Below are 27094 nucleotides of genomic sequence, written 5' to 3'. Positions count from 1 at the left end.
TACTGTCAAAAAGGAGAATGTTTTAATGTTTCTTCACAAAAGATAAAGAATTTACCCAATTTTCCCCTCCTTTGCCAAAAAAAGAAACTGTGATCCTTTCTTGGCCTTCTTTTGTGAAGTGCTGGTTCAGTCTCTTGCCCATTTACTCATTTCTCAGTGAGGATTTAGCTAGGCAAATTGCAGAACTGGCAGATTGAAGATTGCTTTCAGCTCTTTTACAATCCACTCAAGTGCTGTCATATCCAGCAGGTGGTCAGAAATGTTAGTGCCATTTCATTCCTCCAGCAAACCCAAGAAGGTCCGTCAGGTCTAGGCTTAGGGAAGAAGAGGGTAAGAAATTTCCTTGCAATAAGACCAAAGTTTTTAAGACAGAGGCTGGAAAAACACTGTTTCTTTTTAAAAAAAAAAAAAAACTTGCTGGAAGTATTCTAAATCTGCTAGTGGGTAGAAGCTAAGAGATCTTTCTGGGTCACTTACGTTGCTTGGTCATTCAGCATTACTACTATGGTCAGAGGTGGGCTCTCTTTTATGATTCCCCTGCCCAGGTGACTGCTAGTTGTAGTTCTCTTGGTCAATGAAAAGCTCCAAGATAGAGCAGCTTCAGTGCCGCTAGTTAAGAAACGCAGAATGAAGCCTCTTCTGATGGGACTCTCAATAGTTGTCTTAAATTACTAACACAGCCTTCTGATACATAGGTTAATAAGGAGTGTTAGAAGATGGAAAACTAAGGGGTCATCTTGCTTTACTGACAAGTTGTTTTGATGTGGAATTTGAGTCAGCTATTTAAAAAAAAATCCACCCCTTATCAGGATGATGCTGAGAAAATCTACTTCCATTCTTTTTTGTGAAATACTTTTGAGTGACTACAGTGAAAAAAGACTGGGCTGGCTAAAAGATGGGACTACATCATAGTGCCTACAAGTCCCAGATTTAGAGTAAAAGTCGTAGGAAATGAGCCCTGTTAGGAGTTTCTAGTGAAGGGATTAAGCCAAGATGGTACCTAAAGGTAGACAAACCCTGGTCGAAGTTTGTGATGACAAAGCAAAGATAGGTGCTCCTTCTCCAAGCATACGCTTTTTTTTTTTTTTTTTTTACCATTGTTGATCCAATTTTGACATTGCTAAGGCAGGTCAGCCGGTCCAAGAGCTGTCAGCAACTAGCATAGATTCTTCCTACAGTAAGTCCTACAAGTCACAAATTACAATCTCCTTCTCTACCTTCCCCCAAATGTCACAACGGCACTTACATTTCTTCAGTTACTAACGTAGTAATGTGGAAGAGGAAAGAAGTCTTTTGCGCCAATGGATCAATAAAATAAGAATGCAAAAACTATCTTCTAGGGCTAAAATCCAACACAACAGACAGACTATCGATGATGAAAGGAAAAACAAATTAAATTATGTATTTTTAAATATCAGATCTTCTAGTAAATTAGTAGATGACTTTAAAGTAGATGACATTAATTCTCATTTAAAAAGCAAGCAAAAAATAACAGAACAAACATGCAAAACCCTCTAAGAACTCTGTGCTAATGAATGTTGTGACCTATGTATTACCAGTGCTGTAAAAATGGTAATAACATATGAGCAAGAAAATCAGTTAGTAGCAACAACATTTACCTACAAAATCAGAAATGGGGATAGAGGCAGGAAAACAGAGTGTAGATTCACAGGAGTATCTGTGAGTCAGCACTTTAGTTATTCTACTGTGCTCAATATTTTTCCCAATTTCTGTGGAAAACAGTACTTGCCTTTTCATACTCTTCTTGATTTTTCTATCTCAAATGCAAATAATTTTCCTAAAACAGTCTCTTGAGGTCTTCCTTCCAGCACTTCTGCAGCAGTGTGGTCAGAAAGGCAGTCTCTAGGGTGTGGCAGTCATTGCAGCCATGGCCATCTTGCAGCTTAGATAGCTCAATGGACCCTGATGTCCATATATTGGCTGCAATTCACTGACAGTCACAGGACTCCCTTTTCCTGTGATAACCACTCAAATGGATTTTCACAGAGCCTGGTAACTTTCTCAAAGTATAGTGGGATCTGCACATTCTCCTGAGGATGTCTTTTCTACTTAAATAAAGTTAAAGCATGGTCATTGTAAAGAATGAACCGTAACTTCATATTTTAACTAAATATTTCTATCTGATCCCCTAGCAATACCATACCTTCAGTTCCCAGGATCCATGTGTTCTTGAGTTACTGTTTCTAGAAAAGGAAATAATGCAATCCACTTATTAGAATTCAGATATTAAAATGGAACTTATCTAATAAGGATGACCCTTATGTTTTCTTTCTTTACTGAAATCATATGTAAAAATAACTGCTATGATTTTTAATAGAGCTTACCATCCACATAAAGAAGAAATAAAACTTGCATGTGGCTATACCTCCAGGTGAAAAGGCTACATAAATATTTCATTTGTTCTTGCCCTCACTGATTTTGTTTTACGTATTTGTTAAGAAGTTATTGAAAACTAAACTGCACCTAGAAATCAATAGATTTTTGGGTGCACCAAAAAAGTATTCATTTTAAAATAGGATTCACTTTAGGACTGCAAGAATGCTCTCATACATATACATGTATTTCTGCACCCTTTTGATTATTTTATTTCAGTTTTTTAGGCACTGATGATAATTACATCACTTTTATACTCCTTTGTCATTTAAAAAGAATGACACTTACCTATATATTTCTTTAGAGCTAAAATCTTTGATAATTTATTAACATAATTCACTTCAAAATAAATGTAAATAAAAAATAAAATTAGGTAGAAGCTTTGAATGGCATAAAGCAAATAATTACCATCCTTTCTAAACATACAAAAATATTTGCTAAGATGAAAAAGCTGGCCTGACATTTTTCATTTGTGACACTGCTTGTGTTTTCCAATTTCTTATTGCAGTTCGTATTTACTGATATTAAATTAGGGAAAGTAGGTGCTTAATTCTAAAAAACGCCCAATGTAAAAAGACTTGGAAACTTCTTGATGTCTTACTTTTACAAGACATCCAAGTGTCCAAGATACGGCATCTCTTCAGGTTAGTATACTGCAAAGTCAACGCCATTGACAACCCTATCAGAATCACTTAGGGAGCTTGTTGAAAAACCCACCCAAACCTGCAGAGTCAGTATACCTGTATCTTAAACCAACACCTGAGGTGATTCTTGTGGACACCGAAGCTTAAGAACCACTGCTTTAAACTATTCAAATCCTATCATTTCAGGCTCAGAGCCTTAAATAATGTTGGAAAGCTGCCCTTCACTGTTTGTGAGCGGCAAAGTTTATCACCACCTAGTGGTATAATCTCTTATTGCTATTTTCCATCGGTTCATTAATATTGAGTAGGTTCTGAATTAAAAGAGAATAAAATTCAGAGAAAGCTGAAATTTTAGAGTAATAATTTCCTTAGTATTTTGCATTAATTTTTTATCTAGTGTGGGATAAAAAAATTTTAAAAATAAACTTGAAAATAAAAGTACACCATACCATATGAATAAAATATTGTATATGTGCTAGAGGAATCTTCCCCAAAATATATTCCTTGGGCTACCAGTGCCCTGTCAGTAGTGTGCCTCTAAAAATACATATCACAGCACAAACTATGGTTCTCTTTTGGAGATATAGGGATGATGCTCATTAGCATATTTAAGGCTCTGAGAAGTTTCATGGTCAAAAAACCTGTGGAACTAATAACATTTCCTAAATATATTTGACCATGAAAATTTCTTTCCTAAAGAATATTTATTGACTTCTCTTAAGACATTAGTATTTCAAGGAACATAGTTTGAGACATGATGCTCTAGAAGCAGCAAATGTGATAGCTGCCTTCAGCATCTGTAATCTACCATAAAAGAACTGACAATGAATTTACAAGAAAGTTTTGATCAGGCTTTATTTTAAATGTTATTTATTATTTGAACCACATGTTTGAGAGAGAAATTTATTGACCTGTACTGTTTAGCAATTTTTTTAGAAGACATACATACCTAATAAAAACCCAATTATGTTAGCGATTTTAGTAACTGACATATGCACAGCATCTAATATCAACATATCATGTTTTCATACCCAAAGTGCATTTGAGAAGTAAACATTTAGGCAAAGACATTAAGTGCTAGATTACTAAATGCTTTTTCTTAGGTTCTAGAATTTTCTCAATTTTAGAAAAATGTGACATTCTGCCTTTTAAAGTTTTAGGAATCAACTGCAAGAGTCAGGAAAGTAGGCATAAGGCTTAATAATTGAGAGGATTACGATTAAAGGTACAACAAAGCCAAAGTAACCATTGTTCACTGAGACCTGCGACTGGGAAAGAAAACATAGCAGAAGGTTGCACTACAGAAGCAAAGAAGTGTTTTGTAGGCAGAGAGCTGTTATACGAGTCTTTTTAGAATTTATATGAAGGACTCAAGAAAGGATGAGGCACTTCACTGAAACCACAACTGTTTGCTGGAACTGGCTGCCTGACCTTAAATACAGAATGGACAAATTGGGATTATTTAATCTGAATAAAAAATCTGGAGTGCAGGAGGGTAGCAGGATACCCACCATGTGAAAGATTCAACTTCTTCATATGGCCCAGTGAAATACTTAAGAGGAATAGGAGAAAATTGTAGGGAATCAGATTTTACGCCAATTATGAGGATTAACCAAAGATGCAATGGACTCAGGAGGTAGGGAGCTGCCTATACATTATTTAACTACCTGGAAGGAATATTTTTGGGGGAATTTAAGCATTACTTGAGTGATAGAGCCAGATAACCTATAGGCACAATTTAATTCCAATCCGTGAAAATGGAACTATGTGTGCAGTAAATGAGTCTGGGATGAATAAACGTATCTGTTGGTAATTAATCTTTAACTCTCCTCATTTAGGTTTTTCATTTCTAAAGACAGCATTTACTTACTTTTTAAAATATGCCCTTTGGCTCACAGAAAGATACTTGGTTCAATTCTCATTCAGTAAATCTTGCTTGGAAGATAAGACTAGAAATTTTCTTATCTAACTTTACTAAAATTACTGATTCAAAAAAAGGATTTTAACTTTTCACTGGAGAGATGTCTAAGTATGAAATACTCTATTATGCTTAGTGAATTTAATGCTTCACTACTTTCAGTTTAACTCAGGATATGAGAGGCATAATGAGGAAGTAATTAAACGATGTTTTAAAAACTGCATTTATAATGTCTTTTTTTAAGGTGCCAAGTTCCTGACTTAGATATACCTTTTTTGATACATATCATTCACCTCAAGAGCAGATAAAATTTTTTTCTTGGATTTTCAAAATATAAGCAGAGTAGGTTCCTAACTTTTAATCTTTTTTGAAAGGACTATTCTTTCTATCATAGTCTGTTTTGAAAACTGCTTACATGACATATTTTTATATTTATAAAGGGAAAACGTCTACTCCCTAAAGCCACTGACATTTATTTAAGCTTTATTATCAACGATAACTTAAAACAATTTTTTTCTTTATCATCACTGCTCTATAATTTTAAAAGATATTTACAAAATTAGCAACAAATTTTGGTATAACTGTAAAAATACAGTAAAAGAATATTTCCAATGATATGTCTTTCGGCTCTTGCCTTTGAGCCAGTGTAAGCAGCCAATCTGCATGTGTAGATTGAGTGGCAATTACCATATTTTATTGAATCTAAGATGCAACTGATTGAGGAAGCACCTTTATTTTATGTTCTACTAAGAAAGAAAAAAAGGTTGTCAATTACGTTATGGCACACAATTGATGTTAAGTTGTTTCAGATTTTAGAAGCATAAAAATATGAAAAAATGTGCATCTCAAAATCAATGAAAATATGTCATGTGGTCAAATTCTAAACACTGTCTATTAAATTTTTTCATTCTCATCTTTCACATAAATAAGGCATGATTTAGTTAAGCAAAGAAAACTTTATTTCTGCTACACATAACAACATGTTGCTCTAAGAAACAACTACCATATTAGTTTTAGCATTAATGTGTGGATTCAAAAATACAAGTCAACAATTCCTGCTCCCCAGACAAAACAATGTACACAGACTATCAGGTATATGAAAAAAAAAGCTGTCAACTGTCCACAGGGAGTGCGTCCAGTCACATTTTCAGTCAGTCAGCTGAGGATTATGTCATTATTTAGTCTTTGTTCTGTAGAAAGAACACAACACAAGTATGAAAATCATCACCTGAAAGGAAATAGCTGTTGTATATAGTATTCCTAAAATGTTAGGAACTCTTCCTTTATTTCAATATAACCAGTGTTATCTGTTTCCTTAATCACAGATGCCCCCAAATAAGCAAAACCAAACTTACTCAGAAGGATGATGCAAGCAGGTACTGAATTTCTGGAGGGAAAATGCTGTAAATTAATACAAAATCAGGATGCTCTGAAATACTAAATCTCTATTTTCCTCAAATAGAAAGAGAAACATATTTTGCATATCAGACCCACATCAAAATAGAACTCAACTACTTTCAAAGTTATATTCTTAGACCAGTTTCTTTGCCTATTTCCCAAGCAGGGCTCACTTAATCCTAGGTGTATTACTCAGAGACAAAAGGAACTAGCCTTCAGGAGCAGTGTTTGTGTCCTCTTGAAATTAAAGAAACAAATAAAAAAGTGCCCCTAAAAAAACTCAACTGCTGCAATCACGTAAAATTTAGGAAAGCCTTTCATACTATTTTATTGAATCTTAAAATCAGATAATATATTTCTTCAATGTACCAACAAAGGAGGAGAACCTCATTAAGGAATCCACGGTAAATGGAACATCCACAGCAAAAATAAATTAAGAAGCCGTGCTGCAACTACCAACGTAGCTAATTACGTCTCACCATTTTTAACTAATCTGACCCTACTTTATCTTTGTTCTGAATATGTATAACAGTTCAATAAAGGAAAAACAACACATTTATGTTTTATGACTAGTCATGCTGAAGAATATGCGCTTTGCTAATGTAGGGAATTGGATGAATGTACAACTTTTATGGGGGAAAACGATATTATAAAGCTTCATTCTCACAGCACGAGCTGGCCATGAGGTAGTGTTATATCATTAAACTTTCAGTTTCTGATCATTTGGATGAAATGATATCTCAAAGCTTTCACTGAAGTCACCAATGCAAGAGTTTTAGCTTATACTTACAATGCATTTTTTAATTTTACATTATAAGAAACTTTGCTGGCTCATTTTCTCTCAATAAGTCTATGAAAAAACTTGGCCTTTGAAAGGTGAAGAGAGCTGCCCAATCATAGTCAGTGAAGTGTCAGAGCTGGAATTCCAACCCGGATCTTCTGATTTTAAGTCTAATATTCTCTCTACTATATAAATAATCATCAGGAGAGGCTCAACCACAGGAGTAATTTATATATTTTCCCCCTACTAAGAAGTTAGTATTATTGTCCTTTTTCAAGAACAAAGATTCTTTGAATAAAGGTAAGAATTGTTACCTATATATTGAAACATTCACAGACATGAATAAACACATTTTTGCACGCTGTTTAGAAGATAGCTTGTCTAAACAGAATTCAGTTCTTAACATTTTATTTATAAACACTAAAAACTGCTTTGTTATAAGAAAGACTTGCTAATTCTTTTTCACTGGCAAATTTAATATTTCTATCTTATATAGAGTAATGAGAGTGGATTCTGTAATTAAATAAAATATTTGAAAACATTTCTAAATTAGGATTATTCATAATGGGCCCACTGGCCACTTCCTACTGCCAACTGCCTTCTAGGAAGGAGAAAGTAACCACTGACTGGCTCTATTAGAGAAAGGGTCATCAGGAGTAAACCTTGAGACAACTCATTCTGATACTGCTAGTTCTCATAATTGGTCAGAAAGAAAACCTAAAGTGAAAAGAAAATTGCTTTACAATTAGTAACTTCAAACTGAATCTAAAAAGTGCTTGCCAACTGCTAGCATTTGACCAGCAGTGGACTTGGGAAGCTGGTGTGTGTGGCACTAGGGGACTCTCAACCTCCCCTAAAACTCAGAATCCATTTCCAGAATAAAAAAGTGACAGCTGAACATTGATAACTTTAAAGAATGTTTCCCCAAACCATGGAGATAGGAATTGACTGCCATAGAAAACGAAATTTAAATTTAATTTCTGAAAACTAAAAGAAAAAGGAATTCATATGGTTATATGTATCATTATTTATTATAGACAAGAGTTTCTGGTAAATTGCCAGGGTTATTTTCTTAATAAATATATGCACCTGACAATATTTTCTGAATGTGTAGTCTGAGTGCACAAACTCACAAATTAAGTCCAGAAAAACACTAACATTTAGGTTCCAAAGGTCCAAAAAGATGTATTATTTAATACTGCTTTTTAGGTATTTCATTAACGAAATGTCAAAATATTCTTTATAAAGACTGCTATAAATTACCTCAATTTATAACTCAAGACATTAATTCTTCAAGTTAAAAATCCTCAGAAGTATTTTAATTTTAAAGTTTATGTAAGCATATAGTAGAAAGTTCAACTCTTAATATCTAACACATTCTATTCACAAACAAACAAAATACTATTTAATTTTCTAAATTGAAAGCTGATTTTATTTTATAGAAGGGCAAAAACATTCTTCCAGGAAACATCAAAAACATTTTTTTAGGTTTAAGAAGTACAAGTTTAAAAAATATATTGTAAAATTAACCCCTGAGCTGTGGTTTTATCCGCGAAGTTTTAAGCCGCAGTGCTTATAATCAACACCTTCTAAATCCTAAATAGACACTCTATGTACATTCCTCTTGCTATACTAGTTAGCCAGTGCGTTTTAAAGGTCAGATTAAAAAGGGCTTACCTCAAGACTCAGTAAGTTCTTTGCCGTTTGTTAGATTCTTCTCTTGGGGAATCCGCCAGCATAACTTTAAGTCTGACTCCATTCAGGATCTTTCCATGTAAAGTAGTAATGGCATCATTAGCGCTTATTCTATCTGCATACTTGGCATACCCCACATTTTTTCCTGACACAAGGTAAACTTCGATCAGGTTACCAAAACGACTGAAACAAAGTAAAAAAACCAGCTGAAATTGATAAACACAGCTGCTCAGGTCTAAAAATTGGGGTCCATTTTGGACTCCTTTTTCACCCCTCTCCTTACATCCAATCTCCAGTTTGTGTCAATCTTCCTTCTTAAACATCTCCTCAGTCAGTTTCTCTTCATCCTCACTCAGGTCTCTCCTCATTCAGACCATCACTCTTTCTTCCTTGATTCCTCTAATACCTTCTTCACTAGCTTCCCTGCCCTCTGGGCTCGTCCCTCTCCAATCTATCCTCTACCCTGTCTTCTGAGTGATCTTCCTGAAATACAAATATGATCTTCCTTCCTAAAATCCCTTCGGCAGCTCCTCAGGCCTCCAGGGTAAGGAGAAATTCCCTAACACAGGGCTTGCCGGCCTTTCTTGACAGGGTCCCTGTCCTCGCCAGCTTCAGCTCCCCTCATGGTTCCTCAAATTCCATATTCTAACCACCTCCTCTCACATTCTCGCTGGCAGGAATAACCACCCAAACTCCCAGCTTTCTTCCCAGGCTAAATGACTCTTATCCTTCAGGCCTTCACTATACCTTGCTTTTCTCAAGCAGTCTTCTCAGAGTTTCTACGGGAGGTGCCCCCCCTATGTATTTCATAGCTTGAACATTCCTTTCACAACATCAGTCTTGCTAGGCTGTAACTCCTATTTACTTGTCTGTCTGCTGCATGAGATTAGCTCTAAGAGGACAAGGACCATTACGTCTTGTTTACACAATGTCTCTTGCCCTTAGCAAAATGACTGCCCGGCACAGAGGAGAGATTCAAGAAAGAAACTAAATGAATTAGTTAAATAAAAGTCAAAATACTTGAACCACATCCCTGATATTTTGTGCAGCTCTTTAACAAGCTTCCTATCTATCTTTTTAGTTCACTAACATTGTTGTAAGGCAAATAGGAAAAAGATCAAAAAGAAAAAGTTAAGGTTAAAGGAGTTATATTAAAAACAAAGAAATAAACAAGAACCTTCTCCTTTTACACTTATATACTCTTCCCTACAATCAAGTAGTAATTGTTGTAATTACTGTCATGCATCGCTTAACAACAGGACATGTTCTGAGAAATGTGTCGTTAGATGATTTTGCTGCTGTGGGAAGACTGTAAGTGTTTACTTACACAAATGTAGATGGTATAGCTTACACATCTAGGCTATATGGACTAATCTTATGGGACCATCATCATGTATACGGTCCATCACTGACTGAAATGTTGTTTTGCAACACACAACTGTATATAATCCTTAAGGATCCAACAGAGTGCTAGCAAAATAGAAGATGCTTAGTAATCACTGTTCAGGTGAATTAAAATTACAAAGGAAAAGATATGTGAAAATAATTCTAGAGGACAGGTCTATATAGATCTATATTCTATCAAGAAACAAATGATTTGTCCATTCTATGCATGCAACTTTTCAACACCATACTACAGGACTTACGTCTTTCGAACAAAATAACAGGAAGTTCCGCGTAGAGACTTAGGATGTGTAAATAATAAAGAAGACAAGGAAATGATAATATATTTTAAAAGGTGATATGAATAAGGACTTTATTAAACCACAGTACAAATCATCTCTGATAGCTGATAGCTAGGGGATATACGAAGTTCCAAGATTGTGAGTGCTTAAATGACTGGCTTAAATAAATTATATTATAAAACATAACTTTGTGGAATAGAAATCTTACCAGAATATATCCTCCAATACATCTAAAGGTAAAGGATGAGGATTAAACACGATAAAAAGTCTTTCTTTCACAGGAGTTTCAGGAGGGGCTTTTTTTTTGCATGATGGAAGTACAACATCTGTCTGGATTTGAGGCAACTGTGATCCAGAACTTCCTCCAAATTGCTGTTGAAGAGTCAGGCACAAAATGAGAAAAGGAAAAGCTGCACTTTAGAGATGTTTAAGGCAAGAACTAAAGAGATGCGTATCATTGCATCTATGTGGTGTTTTACTATAGCTCTGAAAATTTGCTTACATAGGAAACAAACAAAGGCCACATTTATTTTATATGCTATTGACGTATTGTGAGGGTTGAATTCTTACCTACTTACCAGAAATTGCTGCTGACTTGGGTTATTCCACACCATTGACGCAAGCTGTGCAGCTACCATCTGCGTTGCCATTTTTCTAAGGAGACTGGAGATAAGAACTAATAATTTACAGAAAACTAGAAACATTCAATCTCTTAAGAAGTCACCTGTTTGTGTGACTTCCTCACGTGAGAGGTCAATTTTTTTCTATTTTCATTCTTTAAGTCATATCACGTACATCCAAAGGTCGGCTTTGGCCCCTCCTGGAACGGTACTTACTCTGTTGCGTTACTCCCATCATCAATGAAGGAAACACCTATCCGATTTCCAGGGGGGTACTGAAATCCATGTAACTTGTATTTTGCATAAATAGCTGATGCTACATTAAAATACTGAACCACTCCATGACCTAAAACAAAGGAGAGAATATACAGGAATTAAAAAGAAAGCAGACTGAATACCTAAAGCCTGTGTTGCCACAAAAATGAAACAATATAGAAATACCCTAATATCACACAACTAGTAAATACAGAATCAAACATGTTAGGAAACAAAGTTTTTTTACATGTGTGCAACAGCTGTGCTCCTACAAGCAAAGTATAAACCATATTATGGTGAAAACACGAACACTATATTTTAAGGAAAACGGAATCATAAGTTCTGTCCAATGAATTTAATTTTAGGAAACTGGCTTTTCTCATATGAAGAGATACCTAAAAACCAAGTAGTTTTTCTTAAATTTTGATTCTTTGAAATCTACTTTGAAATTCTAAAATTTTCCCTATCATACTGAGTAGGAAATGAAATGAGAAGTGATATATGAAAAGAATACATAGTCATCTTGGCTAGCTGCAGTGGTAGAGAGAGGAAAAGTCATATGCATGAAAAAAAGACAAAAGGTTGCAAACAGAGGGTCTCAGATCAGAAGTCATATTTCACATTCCTTTGCAGAGCTTCCAGCTAAGGGGATAGATTTCAAATCAGGTGGGTGGGGCTGAAGGGGGGGATAATTTTATACTGGAGTCCTTATATGGAGAGCGCAGGAGCTTGTAACACAACCAAAAGACAATACAACACAATCATAATTATATATTATGTATATATTTATAATATAACCCACTTTGGGGAAAACACTGTTATAGTTTAACGTTCCTCTCTAAACCCACACATTCCAACATTTTAATGTAATTAAAAAAAAGTCAGAAAGTAAACAAACATATAAAATTCATATAATTTTTGCATATATGATTCAATAGGATTCTAACTATACGGTGATACTTCCATTAATAAAAACATGTTCCAATGACACACATATTTATCAAACAAATCCAACCAGAGAAACAATACAGAAGGTAAAGGAACAAATAAATTTCAACATACCAGATAAAAGGGAAAGAAAACACAAAACAAATAGAATTATATATAAATATAACAAATGTGCCAGAAAATACAAAATGTGTGCCTTTGCGTGAGACCAAAGAATGATAGTGTAAGATTGGTTAAGGTTGGAGATGGTCCAAAGTAGGTTCACACGGGCAGTCTTGCTTAAAAGAGCAGCACTGAGCAGGGTAATATTAAATATGTGGGGGATCTGTGTGAAGGGTGGGGGCACTCCAGGCCTGTCAGCCCATATTACCTGACTCACTTCTCTACTTTCCCTCAACATCCTTGACACCCTAAAAGGACTAAGTCAAGTATATCTTGGAAGAAATGCCAAGTATGATTTCTCTATACCACCCCTCACCTCCAATTCTTTACAACAAACCAACCAACTCAGATTTATTGAGAGCCTATTATGTGCCAAGACTTACATCAGGTATTTTACATATATTGTTTCTAATTCTTATCTAACCCTGGCATAGACAGCATTAAGTATCTCAGTTTACAGACGAGGAAAGAGAGGCTTAGAGAAGATAAGCAATTTGCCAACATCTCAGAGATACGTGCCACCGCTGGGGTTTGCACCTAAGTCTACTGCAAAATGGAAGGAATGTCAACCTTTTTCATTATGCTACAATGACTCCATTTTAAAAAAACACCTTAAAAAAATCAAAAGGCTTAAAAAAAATACAAAGACAGGGGCCGGCTCCGTGGCTGAGTGGTTAAGTTCACGCGCTCCGCTGTGGCGGCCGAGGGTTCGGATCCTGGGCGTGGACATGGCACCGCTCATCAGGCCACATTGAGGCGGCGTCCCATATCCCACAACTAGAAGGACCTGCAACTAAGATATACAACTGTGTACGGGGGGGTTTGGGGAAATAAAGCAGAAAAAACAAAAAAGATTGGCAACAGTTGTTAGCCCAGGTGCCAATCTTTAAAAAAAAAAAGAATACAAAGATGGATTAAGCTAACACTAGATAATAAGTTTAATCAATTAACTAGTTAACAAGTTCAAATGGCTGATATTAGAGTCTTGCTTCTATTAAGAGTGGGACTAAGTAGAGAGAGAAGTGGAGCAATTAGATGCTTGACATGAAGGGAAGGAGTGTCATTTCGAGGGATAAAGTTCAAGAAAAAGAGATTAGGGCTGAGGAGGAAACTTTAAGGGTTTTATAACTTTGCCTAGCATTAATCAAGAGTACAGAGAAAGACTCTATTCTGAGGTATTTTTGTTGTACAACTGGAAACAGAGAATGCTCCATTTTGTGGGAATTAAAATATTTCTAAAAAATAAATGACTATAGAAGAGACATATTCCTTGGGGTTTATTTATTAAGGTATCACTGTATTTGAAAGTTTAAAGTAGAGAAAAGGAAACAAAACCATCACACAAACGGTATCTGATGTAAAAAGTGCCACTAGAGAAAAGCATTTTAACAAACTACAGTATATTTAAAAATAATATAAAGATTATTTTACCATAATTAGAATAAGGATCTCGCTGAACCTCACAATATTCCAATCCTGGTACTATATCAAAAATGCTGAAAAGCTGCTCTTCAGTGAAAGGAACTCTTGACACCACTGACAGGCGTTTGGAGATGGCTTCCTGGCCTCTGTTGTCATTCTTGTCAAAACTTGAAAAATCAGATTGTTGTTCTTCAACAATATAAAAAAAAGTAAATCTTTAAATTTCTATACATTCAAGAATTCACTTAACAATTTTAGGTCCTGGATAATAAAATGAACTGTCATTAAGTCCACTGCACTGAGCAAAGGCACTGTACTTTGTAGGATGCTCTCGGTCATCAGCACTAGCAGAAGTGACCAGTGATGAGAAAACAAACAACTCTCCCCACTCCCCTACCTCCACCACAGAAATATAAGCAGAAATGTGTAATCTACCTTCACAGGAATACGTTTAGTATGCAAAACTGCAAAATCTGCCTAGTGTTTCACCTAAAAGAAAGTTTATGCCAAATAACTTTCCCAGGCCTTACTTTCATCATTCACTTTCCCCTTTTTCTAGTTTCTACTTTTGTCATTCCTCTCCTTTCTAGCCTTAATTTTAAAGCAATAGTAGTTTAGGGATAAAATTCTAGTACTCATCCTGAGGGGACATCTGTCCTTCTCTTTCATACTTTTTGGTCAGCTGCATAGAGGCAGCAGCTCACCCAAAAAAGTGGCAGTGATGTGGTCTAATAACTAGATAATGCATAACTAAGCATAGAAAACTATCATTGGAAATAAGTTAAACAAAATAAGTGTTAAATATTAAGGACATGAGGAGTCATGACCAACTTCTTAAAAATAAACCCCACTACATTATGACTTTTATTCACGAAATGAGATTTACAGACTGCTGATACAAGAATATTTAAAAAAAAATCAGATTGCATATACTACTTCTACTATTAAGTATAGGCAGCCCACTTACCAAATGGAAACATATTTACTCTAGGTTCATGTCCCAAAGTCTCTTGCCTCATGTTACTATAATAATCTTGTTCTGAGGATTCAGATGCTTTATTTTTAGGTTCAGCCAAGATAGCCCTAAAACCTGAAAAAGAGAATCCATGAATTTCAAGTTTCATAGCAAATTTAACATACCTATAAATATACTGGATTGCTAGTGCTTTACTTAGCTTTATAAATATAATTGTAGAAAAAAAAGTCTACACAATGGCCCTCTCCACCAAACCTCCTTCTCTGCTTTTTGGAAGACAGCAAAGAGTAAATGAGAAACAGCAAGAATCCCAAATTATGGGTCAACGTAGACATGAAAGATCAGCTCTTCTATGCTATTGTTTCAAATCTCCCCCTGCCACAGATGACATCATCATTCATTCTCCCTGTCTCCTCAACCCCAGAATCCTATAAGCCTTCTTCACATTCAACCTGCCATCAAGATGCTTCCTGTGAAATACACTTAGAAGACTTTATCTTTCACTCAAACTTCCCTGCCTCTGTTTTTAAGTTAGATCCTCTTCAATTAATTACAAAAACCCTTCAACTGGTCTCTTTTCCTCTGGATCAAAGGTTTTAATTAGGGGCCCAAGGAAGAGCTTCAAAAGGTAAGAAGGCTCCACAAACCCTCTAAAACTTTAAACAAAATGTTTAGGCATATGCGCATAGGGGCATATTTCAAGGGAGACGTTTCATAGCTTTCATCGTATTATTCAGTGGCTCCCAAAAGAATACAAGTAGCCACTTTGAATTCATTCTCTGGAAATGCATCCTTGATACTGTGGTTAGACCAACAGACAGTTGGTCCTGAAACAGTTTTTATTTCTTTTCTCCTTTTAAAACAATCTACGAGGGAATCCTAACATAGACTAAGCTGGAACTCTTCATAAGCTCCATATATGGTTCCAATGTACCTAGTCAACTTTGTCTCGTAATTTCTCAACAGGAATATTATGCTTTCCTCAGACTGTTGCCTTCACAGTATTAAGCAAAGACATGGTTATTCGTAGCTCTGTGTCTCTGCTAACACTGCTGTCACCTTCTGTCCTGCCTACTCTACACCACATGCAAAGCCTACCTCCAGATGCGTTCCCATGCTCATTTGGAGCACTTGTTTTTCACCATTGATAGACTATACCACACTCTTTTGAAAATTTTCTCATTTGGAAAATTTTTACTGAGTCTACTATAAACTGCACTATCTTTGACAGAGAGCTCAAGAAATCTTTTTGAGGACCTATTACTCTACTAGGTACTTGGGTGACAAAAACAGACAAGTAAGACATACTCCTTGCTTTCAAAGAGCCTTTAAAAAAATCCTCTATTATTTTCTGGCTATTTTTTGCCTATTAGATCTTGGCTACCCAATATAGCTATAAATTCCTTAAATGCTGGGGCTGCTATAAGTTCCATTTGTATCCCTTTACTTAACATATTGATAAGTACACCACAGCTACCCAATTAATACTGACTGAGAAATTGAGAAGGATCTGAGAGTAAATTTGGGTGTGTACCTTAGAGATATCTAAGAATTCTACTGATTAACCATAATTCTTTCTAGTATATAGATTTTTATAATATCCTGAAACCCACTAACTTAATTATTCCCATCTCATCTCTAACGGTCAATATAAATAGAAGCATGACAACAAAGAATATTTTCCCTGGCTTCTTTAAAATTCCTATTCTTCATTATGTATACCAGTAACAATTAATGTTACTCTAGTTGAAATTAACCCAACGTCTATTTACTTACCTATGTTAGTGAACCTTATAAATGCTATGTTTATTAGTGTACTCAATTTTATTTAGGGTTTAGGTCAAATATGAACAAATATTACAGAAAATTTGAGTTTTTTTAATATAAAGAATATTTAAAAGAAAAAAAAAAAACCGTGAAAAGGTATGTCAACTTTTTAATATGTAAAACTCTAAATTACTTTAAAAAACCCAAAAACCTATAGAAATAATAACCAAAATATGGCCACAGCATTTTCATTTACGAAGTTAATGCAGTTGCTCATATTTCTCTTCAAGATAATGCCTCAATGAAACCTCAATCACGGCCCCAAAATAATTTTCATCCTCGGACTATATATATTTAAACTCTCATTGCTAAGAGTAAATTAGCATGTATGGTTATTACCGAAAACCAAGATTAGATTCAGTTATTTAGAATAATTAGAATTTTTTAAAAAGTCTTTAACAAAGTTAAATGAACACATCCTTACTTCGATCACAATTTTCTATTGCTTGGGCAGCTTGTGATGGTTTTAAGTATCGAACATAGCCCAAACCTTTACTTTCTCCAGTGACTTTATTCTTAATAATGCTGCAATACTCGATATCTCCATACACCTATGAGAGTTAAAAGAAATGATCTTAGAGGAGTCAAAATTAATAATTGAACAGACTATTTCAGAACTAACCTAAAATTTGTTTATTTGTGCTTCTTGCTCGCAAAAAAGAAATTAGAAACAGACTTCACAGCCATTTTTAATAATGGAATCAAAATGTCACAAACTAACGAGGCACTACAAAAACAACCATAATAATGATATAACCAAATAATAATGTAACTAAAATAATGATCATTTTTATCTACTGAGCATTTGCTTTACATATATTATCTTTTTGTTACAACAATCCTTCAAGGATATATATATATATTACACTGTGTATTTCACAGAAAAGAAGCTGGGCCTTAAAGAAATCAAATAATTTGTCAAAGTCATGGAGAGACAGTAAGAATTTGTGCATGGTCTGGAAAGCTCAACATTTTGCTAAGTAGTGGTTAAGAGCAGAGGCTCTGGAATTGAACCTTCTAGATTCAAATCTTGGCTCAGCCACTTATTAACTGGGCAGTTTAGTTATCCTGTGTGCCTGTCTCCTTATCTGTGAAATGGGGCTACTAGTTGTACCTACCTCATGGGGTTGTTTTAAGGGTTAAACGAACTAATATACCTTAAGTGCTCACAGAGGGTCTGAGACATACTAAACACTCAGTAAATGTTAGCTATAATTATTTGTCTGTCTCCTAAAAGGAGCAGAAGTGAATGTGCATTCTTTTGAAGGAGAGCCTCTCAAAGTATATCTCTAAAACACACTGGTTCACTCACAAAGTTAATACTCTGTGAGAAATACGTGATAAATATTTGCTTTTAATGTTGGAAGAATTATGGGATGTAAATTCTCAGTATTTATAATTTATGTTATAAAATTCTCATGTAACCAATTAGCAACTTAATTACTATGTATTTAGATAAAAATGTCCTATTTGTTCATTCAGAAAAAGAAAAATTTATAAATACAGAAGGTAAAAACTTTTTCTTATTATTGGAGAAAGTAAGGAATATATATTTTTGGTATTTGTTATTCTTCAAGTATTTAATTCAACTCTCAATTGAGGTAGGACAGAGGGAGCTTGAAAATTACTTTTTACTATTTGTTTCTTTTCTTTCCTGTTTGCTGCTTATCTGATTCATACTACTGGGAAGATTAGTAGGAAAAGGATGAAAAATTACAACTCAAAACAATTTAAAAATTGCTTTTTAAAAATTTTGTGAAAGTATATCACTACATATAAAAGTCAATGGCTAAAAAGAGATTTAAAATTGTCTCCAAATTTCATTGACTATAAGCTTACTATAGTTCAGAGCTGCAGTTAGTTTTTTCCTTAAATAGAACTCCTTCAGAGGCCTAATATGAGGACAAAAATCCTATGAAGGATAAGCCTTTCTGTGAATAAGCACAACATCAACATGCCACAGGCTTGTAACAAATGCTGGATAACACAGTCCACACCCTCAGGCTTGCCTGATTCATCTCTACATGAGAGGCAATAGAGAGGAGTGGTAAAAAGGTGCTTTGAAATTTTAAGGACCAAAAGCAGGCTCTGCATTCAGACAGCCTGGGTTTAAATATTGGCTCCATCACCACTAGGTATGTGACATTACTCAAAACTCTGAGCTTTATACGTCATTTTTCTGAATCTGTATTTTCATTATATGGGGGGGGGGGGAACCATCATTAATATTTTCCAGTTTTTACATATTCTTTAAAAAGTTAATTTATTCTAGGTTTAATATTTAAAAACTAGAAATAGATGACTTAAAAATAGTTATTTAATTCTCCACCACCAATCTAATGATCTAACTCAAAGAACACAAGATTTAGTAACTATACAAATGACTTAGGATTATAAGTTATCACAGATGCTAGTTGATTGGAAAATGTAAGTACCTTAAATTTTTCCCGCAGATCTTCTTCCGTGTAGGACTTTGGTATCATAACAAATATTCTTGTAAGTTCTTCATCTTCAACATCTCGGTGACTTCCAGATGATCTGGACTGAGCAATGAAAACCTAAGAAACAAGCAAAACCCCAAAAATAATGTGAAAAAGTCAACTGTTTTCCTATTCCTTAAGTATTTACTTCCTTATTAGAATGAGATTCGTATTAGGTTAAATGCAATACAATAGGGTCCCATCAAAAAGTTTTTTTAAGCAACCTTTATTGCAGTGACTTTTTATATGAGGGTATACCAACCTCTGTGGTGAGTTTTTTCCAAATGTATTTTTACTTTTGCATTTTTGTTTACCAAGAGCAACAGCCAGTGCACCGAAAAAGAATGTGTACTCTGCAGTTGTTGGGTAGAATATTCAATAAATGTCAATTATATAGCTGATTAGTAGTGTTATTACAACGTTACATATCTTTACTGATTTTGTCTACTTGTTCTATCAGATACTAAGAGAGGAGTGTAACAATCTGATTGTGAATTTATCTTTTTCCTTTGAGTTCTACAAATAACACTTCATGTATTTTAAGCTCTATTATCGGCTGCATAAACATTGTTATGTACCTTTTTTTTTTTTTTTTTTTGCTGAGGAAGATTAGCCCTGAGCTAACATCTGTGCCAATCTTCCTCTATTTTATATGTGGGTCACTGCCACAGCATGGCTGATGAGTGGTCTAGGCCTGTGCCCGAGATCTGAACCTGTGGACCCAGGCCACCAAAGTGGAGTGCACCAAAGCCAACCACTAGGCCATGGGGCCAGCCTGTTACATATTTTTTGACTGATATTTTTATTCTTATGAAATTACCCTATCTCTATTAATACTCCTCATGTTTAAGATCATTTTTTCTGATACCACACGAGTTTTTCCTATCCATTTACTTTCGACTACTTTGTCTCTTTATGCTTAAAGCATGTCTCTTGTAAAGAGTGTTTAGTTTGGTCTTTTGGTTTTTTAAAATCCTGACACTCTCCATCTTTTAATTGGAGTGTTTAGTCCATATATGTTTAAAGTAATTAATGATACAGTTAGGTTTAAGTCTAGACGGTCATATTTTTCATTGTTTTCTTTCTAATATCAATCTTTTCAAAAAGGTAACGTAACCGTATTCTGGATGATCTCAGTGAGCAGTCACAGGATTTATGTGAGCAAGAGAACACAAAGGATGACTTGAGGCTCTATTTTCCTACTATTAGCAATTTTCATTGAAACATCATCTGTGACATTAGATTATTACTTGGAATTTAATTTGTAATATTCTTTTTATTTAATTTGCAAAATTGTTTTGGTTATATATTATTCCAGAAGAATGTTTAAATCTCTAACTAGGATTATGGATTTGTTTACAGAATTCTAAGCACAAGAATTTTAATGGATAGTTTTATTTTTTTATAACTTGAAGAAATGTAATAAAATTAATATAAATCATCACACAGGGTCCTTGAGGGTTTTTTCCTTCTTCTTCTTTCTTTCTTTTTTTTCATATGATGAGTGAAAGCTGTTATGTCCTCTGTAGGTACTGTGCATCATCTGGATCTCAGGTCCCTGCCACTCTCTCTAGCAGTGTGTATCTGATTTTTTCCCTTCTGGCTGACTTTATATATATATGTATTTTTGGGGGAAGATTAGCCCTGAGCTAACATCTGCTGCCAATCCTCCTCTTTCTGCTGAGGAAGACTGGCCCTGAGCTAACATCTGTGCCCATCTTCCTCTACTTTTATACGTGGGATGCCTGCCACAGCATGGCTTGCCAAGCGGTGCCATGTCCGCACCCGGGATCCAAACCGGTGAACCCTAGGCTGCCAAAGCGGAACGTGCACACTTAACCGCTGTGCCACTGGGCCGGTCCCTCTTTATTTATTTTTAAAGACTGGCACTTGTGCTAACCATCTGTTGCCAATATTTTCTTTGTTTTTCTTCTCCCCAAAGCCCCCCAGTAGATAGTTGTATATTCTAGTTGTTGGTCCTTGCAGTTCTGCTATGTGGGATGCCACCTCAGCATGGCCTGATGAGCAGTGCTAGGTCTGTACCCAGGATCCAAAGCAGTGAAACCTTGGGCTGCTGAAGCAGAGCATGTGAACTTAACCACTTGGCCACGGGGCCAGCCTCTCTTCTTCTTTTTTAAAGGGGGGCTGTATACCATTCAAGAATGAGAAAATCTGGATCTATGGAATTCCAGAGTAGGAGGCAGCAACCAAAAGACGCAGAACTTCTAAAGCCATGGGATTTTAGAAATATTGAAAAAAAAGGTCGTTACGTTTGCTTGGAAAACAGCTTGGAAAACCCCACCCCCACAGCCCAAAGATTCTTCCCCAAGGTGTAGGACCTTGCTTATAAGATACAGCTGGTGACATATCCCTCGATAGAGTCTATTTCTGGTTATTCCTTCAATAAACCTACATTCTTTGCCAAGCACTATATGAGCTATTAGTAATAGCGTATTGAGTAACACAGAAATGGTCCACTACAAAGTTAGTCCAGGGGCCAGCCCAATGGCGTAGTGGTTAAGTTTGCACACTCTGCTTCGGTGGCCTGGGGTTTGCCACTTCAGATCCCGGGTGTAGACCTAAGCACCACTTATCAAGTCATGCTGTGGCAGGCGTCCCACATATAAAGTAGAAGAAGATGGGCCTGCATGTTAGCTCAGGGCCAATCTTCCTCAGCAAAAAGAGGAGGATTGGCAGTGGATGTTAGCTCAGGGTTAATGTTCCTCAAAAAAAAAAAAAAAAGAATAAAGTTAGTCTAGTGGATGTATCAGTAATGAATGGTCAATAGGGAAGTACAAATATGGAGCCTTTAAGTATATGGGAAGACACCAGGGGAAAAAAGAGTCTCAAGTAAGATTTGAGATTGCAGGTGCCATCAGATCACAAATTTCTAAATTTTAGAAAACGGAACATTTCAAACTTCTGATAAAGGAGACAGTATCTAAGTAGAACAGATGTATAATAATTAACCACCTAATAGGTGATTTCTCCTGAGATTTTATGCTCACAGACTACGGGCTCTAAATAAGAGGCAGTCTTACAAAACTAAAAACCAAGATTTTTCTCTTCTGGTTTCCACGTTTACTCCTTACCTCCAGATAATGTAGCTGGTCAGAATGACTCCTACTTGAAAAATCTTTTCTGGCTGTAGGCCTGGTGCTATAATTTTCTTATTCATTTTAAGGATCCCTTGGAACTTTGCAAAAGCAAAGTATATGAGAAAAACTGAAACTGAATTAACTTAGAAATACTGAAAAAAAACATATTCCAGTGGAAGACAGCCCAAACTGAAGCTGATGAAGAATGAACTTAGACTGTCTAACTAGGCACTGTAGTGCAACAACCTCTGGCTGAAGCTGAGTGGAGAAAAAGGTGAAAAAGAGAATTTAAACTTTAATAAGGAATAATTTAATTTCTCTGTGGCTACAAGAGAGGGTACCTTTCAGTGTCGGGACTTTTATTTCTCTTGTAGGAATTTAATCAGGGAAAGGGGGGGCCTATAAGTTTTAAATTTAGGGCATATTTTTGGGTTGCCTACAAGATCTCTGTGGTTATATTAAACTCGAAGTATAAAAACTGTCTCTGCTAAGATCGTAACTGCAAAGAGATAATTATCAATCTGGTCAAGAGTCAGCAAACTATAGTTTCCTGCTTTTCTAGAGCCTATGATTTAAGAATTGTTTTTACATTTTTAAAGGGCTATTAAAAACAAAAAATATGGGGGCTAGCCCGGTGGCGCAGTGGTTAAGTTCACACATTCCACTTCGGTGACCACACCAGTGGTTCACCGGTTCAGATCCTGGGTGCTGACCTACTCACCACTTGACAGGCCATCCTGTGGCAGGCGTCCCACATATAAAGTGGAGGAAGATGGGCACAGATGTTAGCTTAGGGCCAGTCTTCCTCAGCAAAAAGAGGAGGATTGGTGGCAGATACTAGCTCAGGGTTAATCTTCCTCAAAAAGAGAAAAAAGAGCAAAAAAGAAAAAAAACCCCAAAAATATGTGACAGAGACCCTATGTGGCTCACAAAGCCTAAAATATTTACTATCTGGCCCTTTACAGAAAAAGTTTGCCAACCCCTGATCTAGTATATGCTGTGGCCTTCTAAGTAATTTGATTGATGATCTGTTCGGACCCATTTCAGAGGGCTGGGGAGGTGGGAGCAGCGGGAGTGTCTACTGCCTTCTGTGTTGGTATATTCCCAGGCTCCTTCTCTTTTGTGAATGGAGGTACAGGGAAGACCTCCAGAGACTGAAATATCTGACTCTTGCACTTACACCAGTCCACATTAATAATGTTCTTCTCAGTTTTCTGTAGTAAACGGGAAAAAATGAAAAAAAAGTTGAGGGAAGAGAGAATTTTGTGGAAAGCTCCAACAGAATTACATATACAGCAACTTTTCTACAGGACAGTGAAGACTACAATTTGTGCAACTGCCAGATTCTCAGGAATGGGTTCTGAACTGAGTCCACAGCAAGTAAGGAATGACATCTTGACTGCTATTGACAAACAATGATATGCTGAGGGCTTACCTGTGCCAGGCACTGTACTCAAAGCATAGAGTAAATCAAATCACCTCGAAATCACCCTTCCTGCCATGTGTCAGTTACCTTACTTTTACAGACAAGTAAGTGCAGAAACTTAAAAACACCGCCAGGTTGAACTAAGAGTACACAAAGAAGCATTTAATAACAACATAACTACATTACCATGACAATGATTTGGCTCTTCTTAAAGCAGTTTACTTTGGTCTGCTTTCAAAGAAAAGTGGCAGTAACAAAACATGCTATTAATACCTTCACAAAGAGGCCTTATTTTAAAAACCACAGAAGTACAATATACAATAGGAGCAGTTTTAATCACACGCAGCTAAATACTATATACACGCATACTTCTGTCTGGGACTGGGAAAATGCCCAACACCAGAGGGCCAGAGCTTAATGTACTTTTATCAAGTTGCTAAAGCCCCAGACCTGCCTGAGGAAAGCCGAGTCATCTGTTTTGATACATCGTAATCCGGGGGTGTGAGAGAGGAGGGCCAGAGAAGTCCTCCACGCAGGCCAGGGCCAGAGCCAGGCCGTGGAATCCCGAGGTCCGGATTCGCGACAGCGGGAGCGGGGAGGCCCAGCCACTGCAGCTCTGCAGCCCGAGTCGCCGCAGCTGCCCGGTCCGACCCGGGGGCGGATGTAGCGCCCGCATCCCGCAAACCCCGCACCCCGGCGCAGCCTCGCGGGCTGGGGCCCTGAGGAAGCCTCTCTCCATGCCATCCTCCCCTAGGAATGCCAGGTGCTGCCAGCCCGCTCCCGGGAGCGGACGTACTACCCCTACCCCACCCTGACACAGCTTCGGGTGAAGGGGACCCATCCCTCCCCGACACCGCCCCCGCGGGCACCCCGACCGGCACCCGCACCTTGATGGGTTTGGTGTCGTTAGGGCTGAGGCACTGGCCGTGCATCTCCTCCATGGCCCTGCAGGCCTGCGAGCTGCGAGCGAACTTGACAAAGGCGATGCCCTTGGACTCCTTCGTGTGTTTGTCCCGCACCACCCAGATGTCCTGGATCTCCCCGAAGGGCGAGAAGCGTTCCCTCAGCACCGACTCCGGCGTGTATTTGCTGATCACCAGGAAGATGCGGCTGTTGGGCGGCTCGTCCAGGCTGTCCACGCCCGGGCGGAAGCCTCCGCCGCTCGCGCAGCTGCCTGCCTCGTCCATGGCGCTCCACCCCGGCGCGGGAGCCGGGCCCGGGTCTCCTTCCGTCCTCCTCGCTTCCGCCGTGCCCGCCACTGCAGCTGTCGCACGCTCAGCCGTTGCGGGTCCGGCGCTCCGCTTCCGGAAGACGGAAGAGTGTGGCGCCCGCTGCTGTCCGGCCGCAGCGTGCCGGCTTCCGGGGAGCGGCCTGCAGCGCCCCCCAGCGGCCCGGGGGAGCCTGACCCCGCGCAGGCCTCCAATCCCAGGCGTCAGGGATGCCGTCGTCCTTCCCACCGTCAGAAGAGCCCCGTCTGGTGCACAGACTTTCCCAACGATGGCCTTACCCCACCCCCACAGCCCAAAGATTATTCCCCAAAACTTGCCATTTTGGTCATAAGCTTAATAGAAGACCACTGTAGGAGAGAGTTAAAACTATATAGACTTGGAGCTGGAAGGAATCTTTGAGGTAATCCAATTCCAGCCTCATCTGTTGAGATGTGGAAATTGAGACCCATGGAATAGCCAAAGGTAATAGAGAAACAAGTAACAGAGCCAAAACCAGAACCAGCTTCGAATGCTGATTTACTGTACTCCGAAAGCACCTCTGGGGGTTGGAGGGCTGAAATGGTGGCTTGCTCAGCCGTGGAACTAGGAGAAATTCTAAGGTGCAAGCAAAGTGGGAAATCTGTACTGACTTCCAAGGCTTCTTCATAAGCCTTAGAGGAAAGGCCAGCAGAAAACTAGCAGAAATCCAGAAACAAGGCCTGGATTTAGCAATGGCATTGAAATGAAATGAAAGGAATAAACCAGAAAGTGGTCCAAGAGCAGAGCTCCTTAAACGTTCAAGGCCAGGCTGCTAAGACCTGTGTTGCTATGAAATCAAACAGATAAATATTATTTATCATGCGCCAACTATGTGCCAGGCTCTGTGCAAGGAGCTAGACATACCATGGGGAACAGGAAGGACATGATCCCTGCCCTCAGAGAGCTTTTGTTCTGTTGTGGAAATCTTACATATAAATACATAACGCAAAGTAATGTCAGATTGTGTTAAACAGTATTGCCACTGAATTCTATGAGCTTGGACAAGTTACTTCAGTTTCCTCAACTGTAAAGTAGAAATAATATTACCTACTAAATGGTGTACTCGTCAAGCTTAACTAATTAATTCATCCATTTATCTAAGCAACAAATGTTTTCGACTGTTTACTATGTGTTGGGCACTGTACTATATTCAATTGATATAGTATTAAACAAAATGGTTACTCTCCTTCCCTCATGAAGTTAGTAGTTTGGTCTTGTCTGGTTAGGATTGTGTGAGATAATCTATATGGAGCTAATAGCTTAGAGATCATATGAGATAATATGTGTAGAATGGCACAATAGAGATTAACTTTCTTGCTCTCTTTGACTATGGTGTCCACTCTGTCACCATTGATGTTGTATAGTTGCATGATGGCAGCTGAGAGTCAGAGATTCTGGGTTTTTACCTTGACTTTAGCACAAGGTTGTGACAATTTCCCCTTGCATTATATTCCACATCTGTAAAATGAGGGCTCTGTTTACCCTGGAGCTTAGCAAGTCAATGAAGAATTTTATCTTAACTTTCCAGTTCTCTTTACCTTATCCAGGCCAATCAAGATGAATGAAAATAATGTGGTAATGTAACAATTTTATTGATGTGAGGAAGTGCAAAGATCGTAGCAATACTACTTGCACCCTAGTGCCATCTAGTGGAAAATGTGCAATTTTCTTAAACTGCACTGACTGGGCAATTTCTATTTGTAAAACATTCCTACTGACTTGGTATCCTGAAAATTTTAGGCTGATATTCAGAGCTGTTACTTTTGTTTTTTTTCTTAGAGAAGGGGTACAAGATTGCATAAAACAAAACCAGGAACATAAATGTTTCGAAATGCTAGGAAAGCAAAATTTCCTTACTACTCAATCATGTGAAATACAACATATTCAAGGAAAATAAGAAACTTACTTATAAATTACTAAAATACAGTAAGTATATTTTTATTCATATGACATCTATTTATTTTAAACAGCTTTTTGAGATCTAATTCATATGTCGTACAATTTATCCATTTAAAGTGTTAAGTTAAATGGTTTTTAGTATGTTCACAGCATTGGATAACCATTGCTACAATCAATTTTAGAACATTTTCGTCAATAATGACAGATTTGTCATATTTC

General features: G+C 37.1%; 1 protein-coding gene across 11 annotated transcripts; it reads right to left on the bottom strand.

Annotated features, from left to right (window-relative positions):
* On the bottom strand, nucleotides 1–25088 carry RBM45 (RNA binding motif protein 45). Of its 11 annotated transcripts, none has more exons than XR_011428287.1 (12): nucleotides 24617–25087; nucleotides 19161–19283; nucleotides 17150–17276; nucleotides 14890–15012; nucleotides 13932–14111; nucleotides 11352–11481; nucleotides 11094–11178; nucleotides 10724–10887; nucleotides 8813–9013; nucleotides 6312–6357; nucleotides 2165–2204; nucleotides 1–314 (listed from the first exon to the last, which is right to left on the bottom strand). XR_011428287.1 is itself a non-coding variant. In XM_023622061.2 (11 exons), the coding sequence occupies exons 1-9, from the start codon at nucleotides 24914–24916 to the stop codon at nucleotides 8821–8823; spliced, it is 1425 nt and encodes a 474-aa protein (XP_023477829.1). In that variant the 5' UTR covers nucleotides 24917–25087; the 3' UTR covers nucleotides 5893–6146; nucleotides 6312–6343; nucleotides 8813–8820. The 11 variants fall into 11 exon arrangements, 2 of the variants coding, with proteins under 2 accessions (XP_023477829.1, XP_023477828.1); XR_011428288.1 differs by having other exon boundaries at nucleotides 1–309; XR_011428289.1 differs by having other exon boundaries at nucleotides 6312–6343.
* Nucleotides 25089–27094: the final 2006 nt, after the last annotated feature.

Source organism: Equus caballus, chromosome 18 (genome assembly GCF_041296265.1).
Source record: "Equus caballus isolate H_3958 breed thoroughbred chromosome 18, TB-T2T, whole genome shotgun sequence".
NCBI classification, from domain to species: Eukaryota; Metazoa; Chordata; class Mammalia; order Perissodactyla; family Equidae; genus Equus; species Equus caballus.
This window is presented reverse-complemented; position numbering and strand designations above follow the sequence as displayed.

Coding starts and splice junctions, on each gene's coding strand:
- RBM45 (XM_023622060.2), bottom strand. CDS start 24,916: ATGGACGAGGCAGGCAGCTGCGCGAGCGGCGGAGGCTTCCGCCCGGGC. Junction 15,013..17,149: donor AATAGAAAATTGTGATCGAA/GTAAGGATGTGT, acceptor TCTCTTTTTCAG/GTTTTAGGGCTATCTTGGCT. Junction 11,179..11,351: donor GATGGGAGTAACGCAACAGA/GTAAGTACCGTT, acceptor TCTTATCTCCAG/TCTCCTTAGAAAAATGGCAA.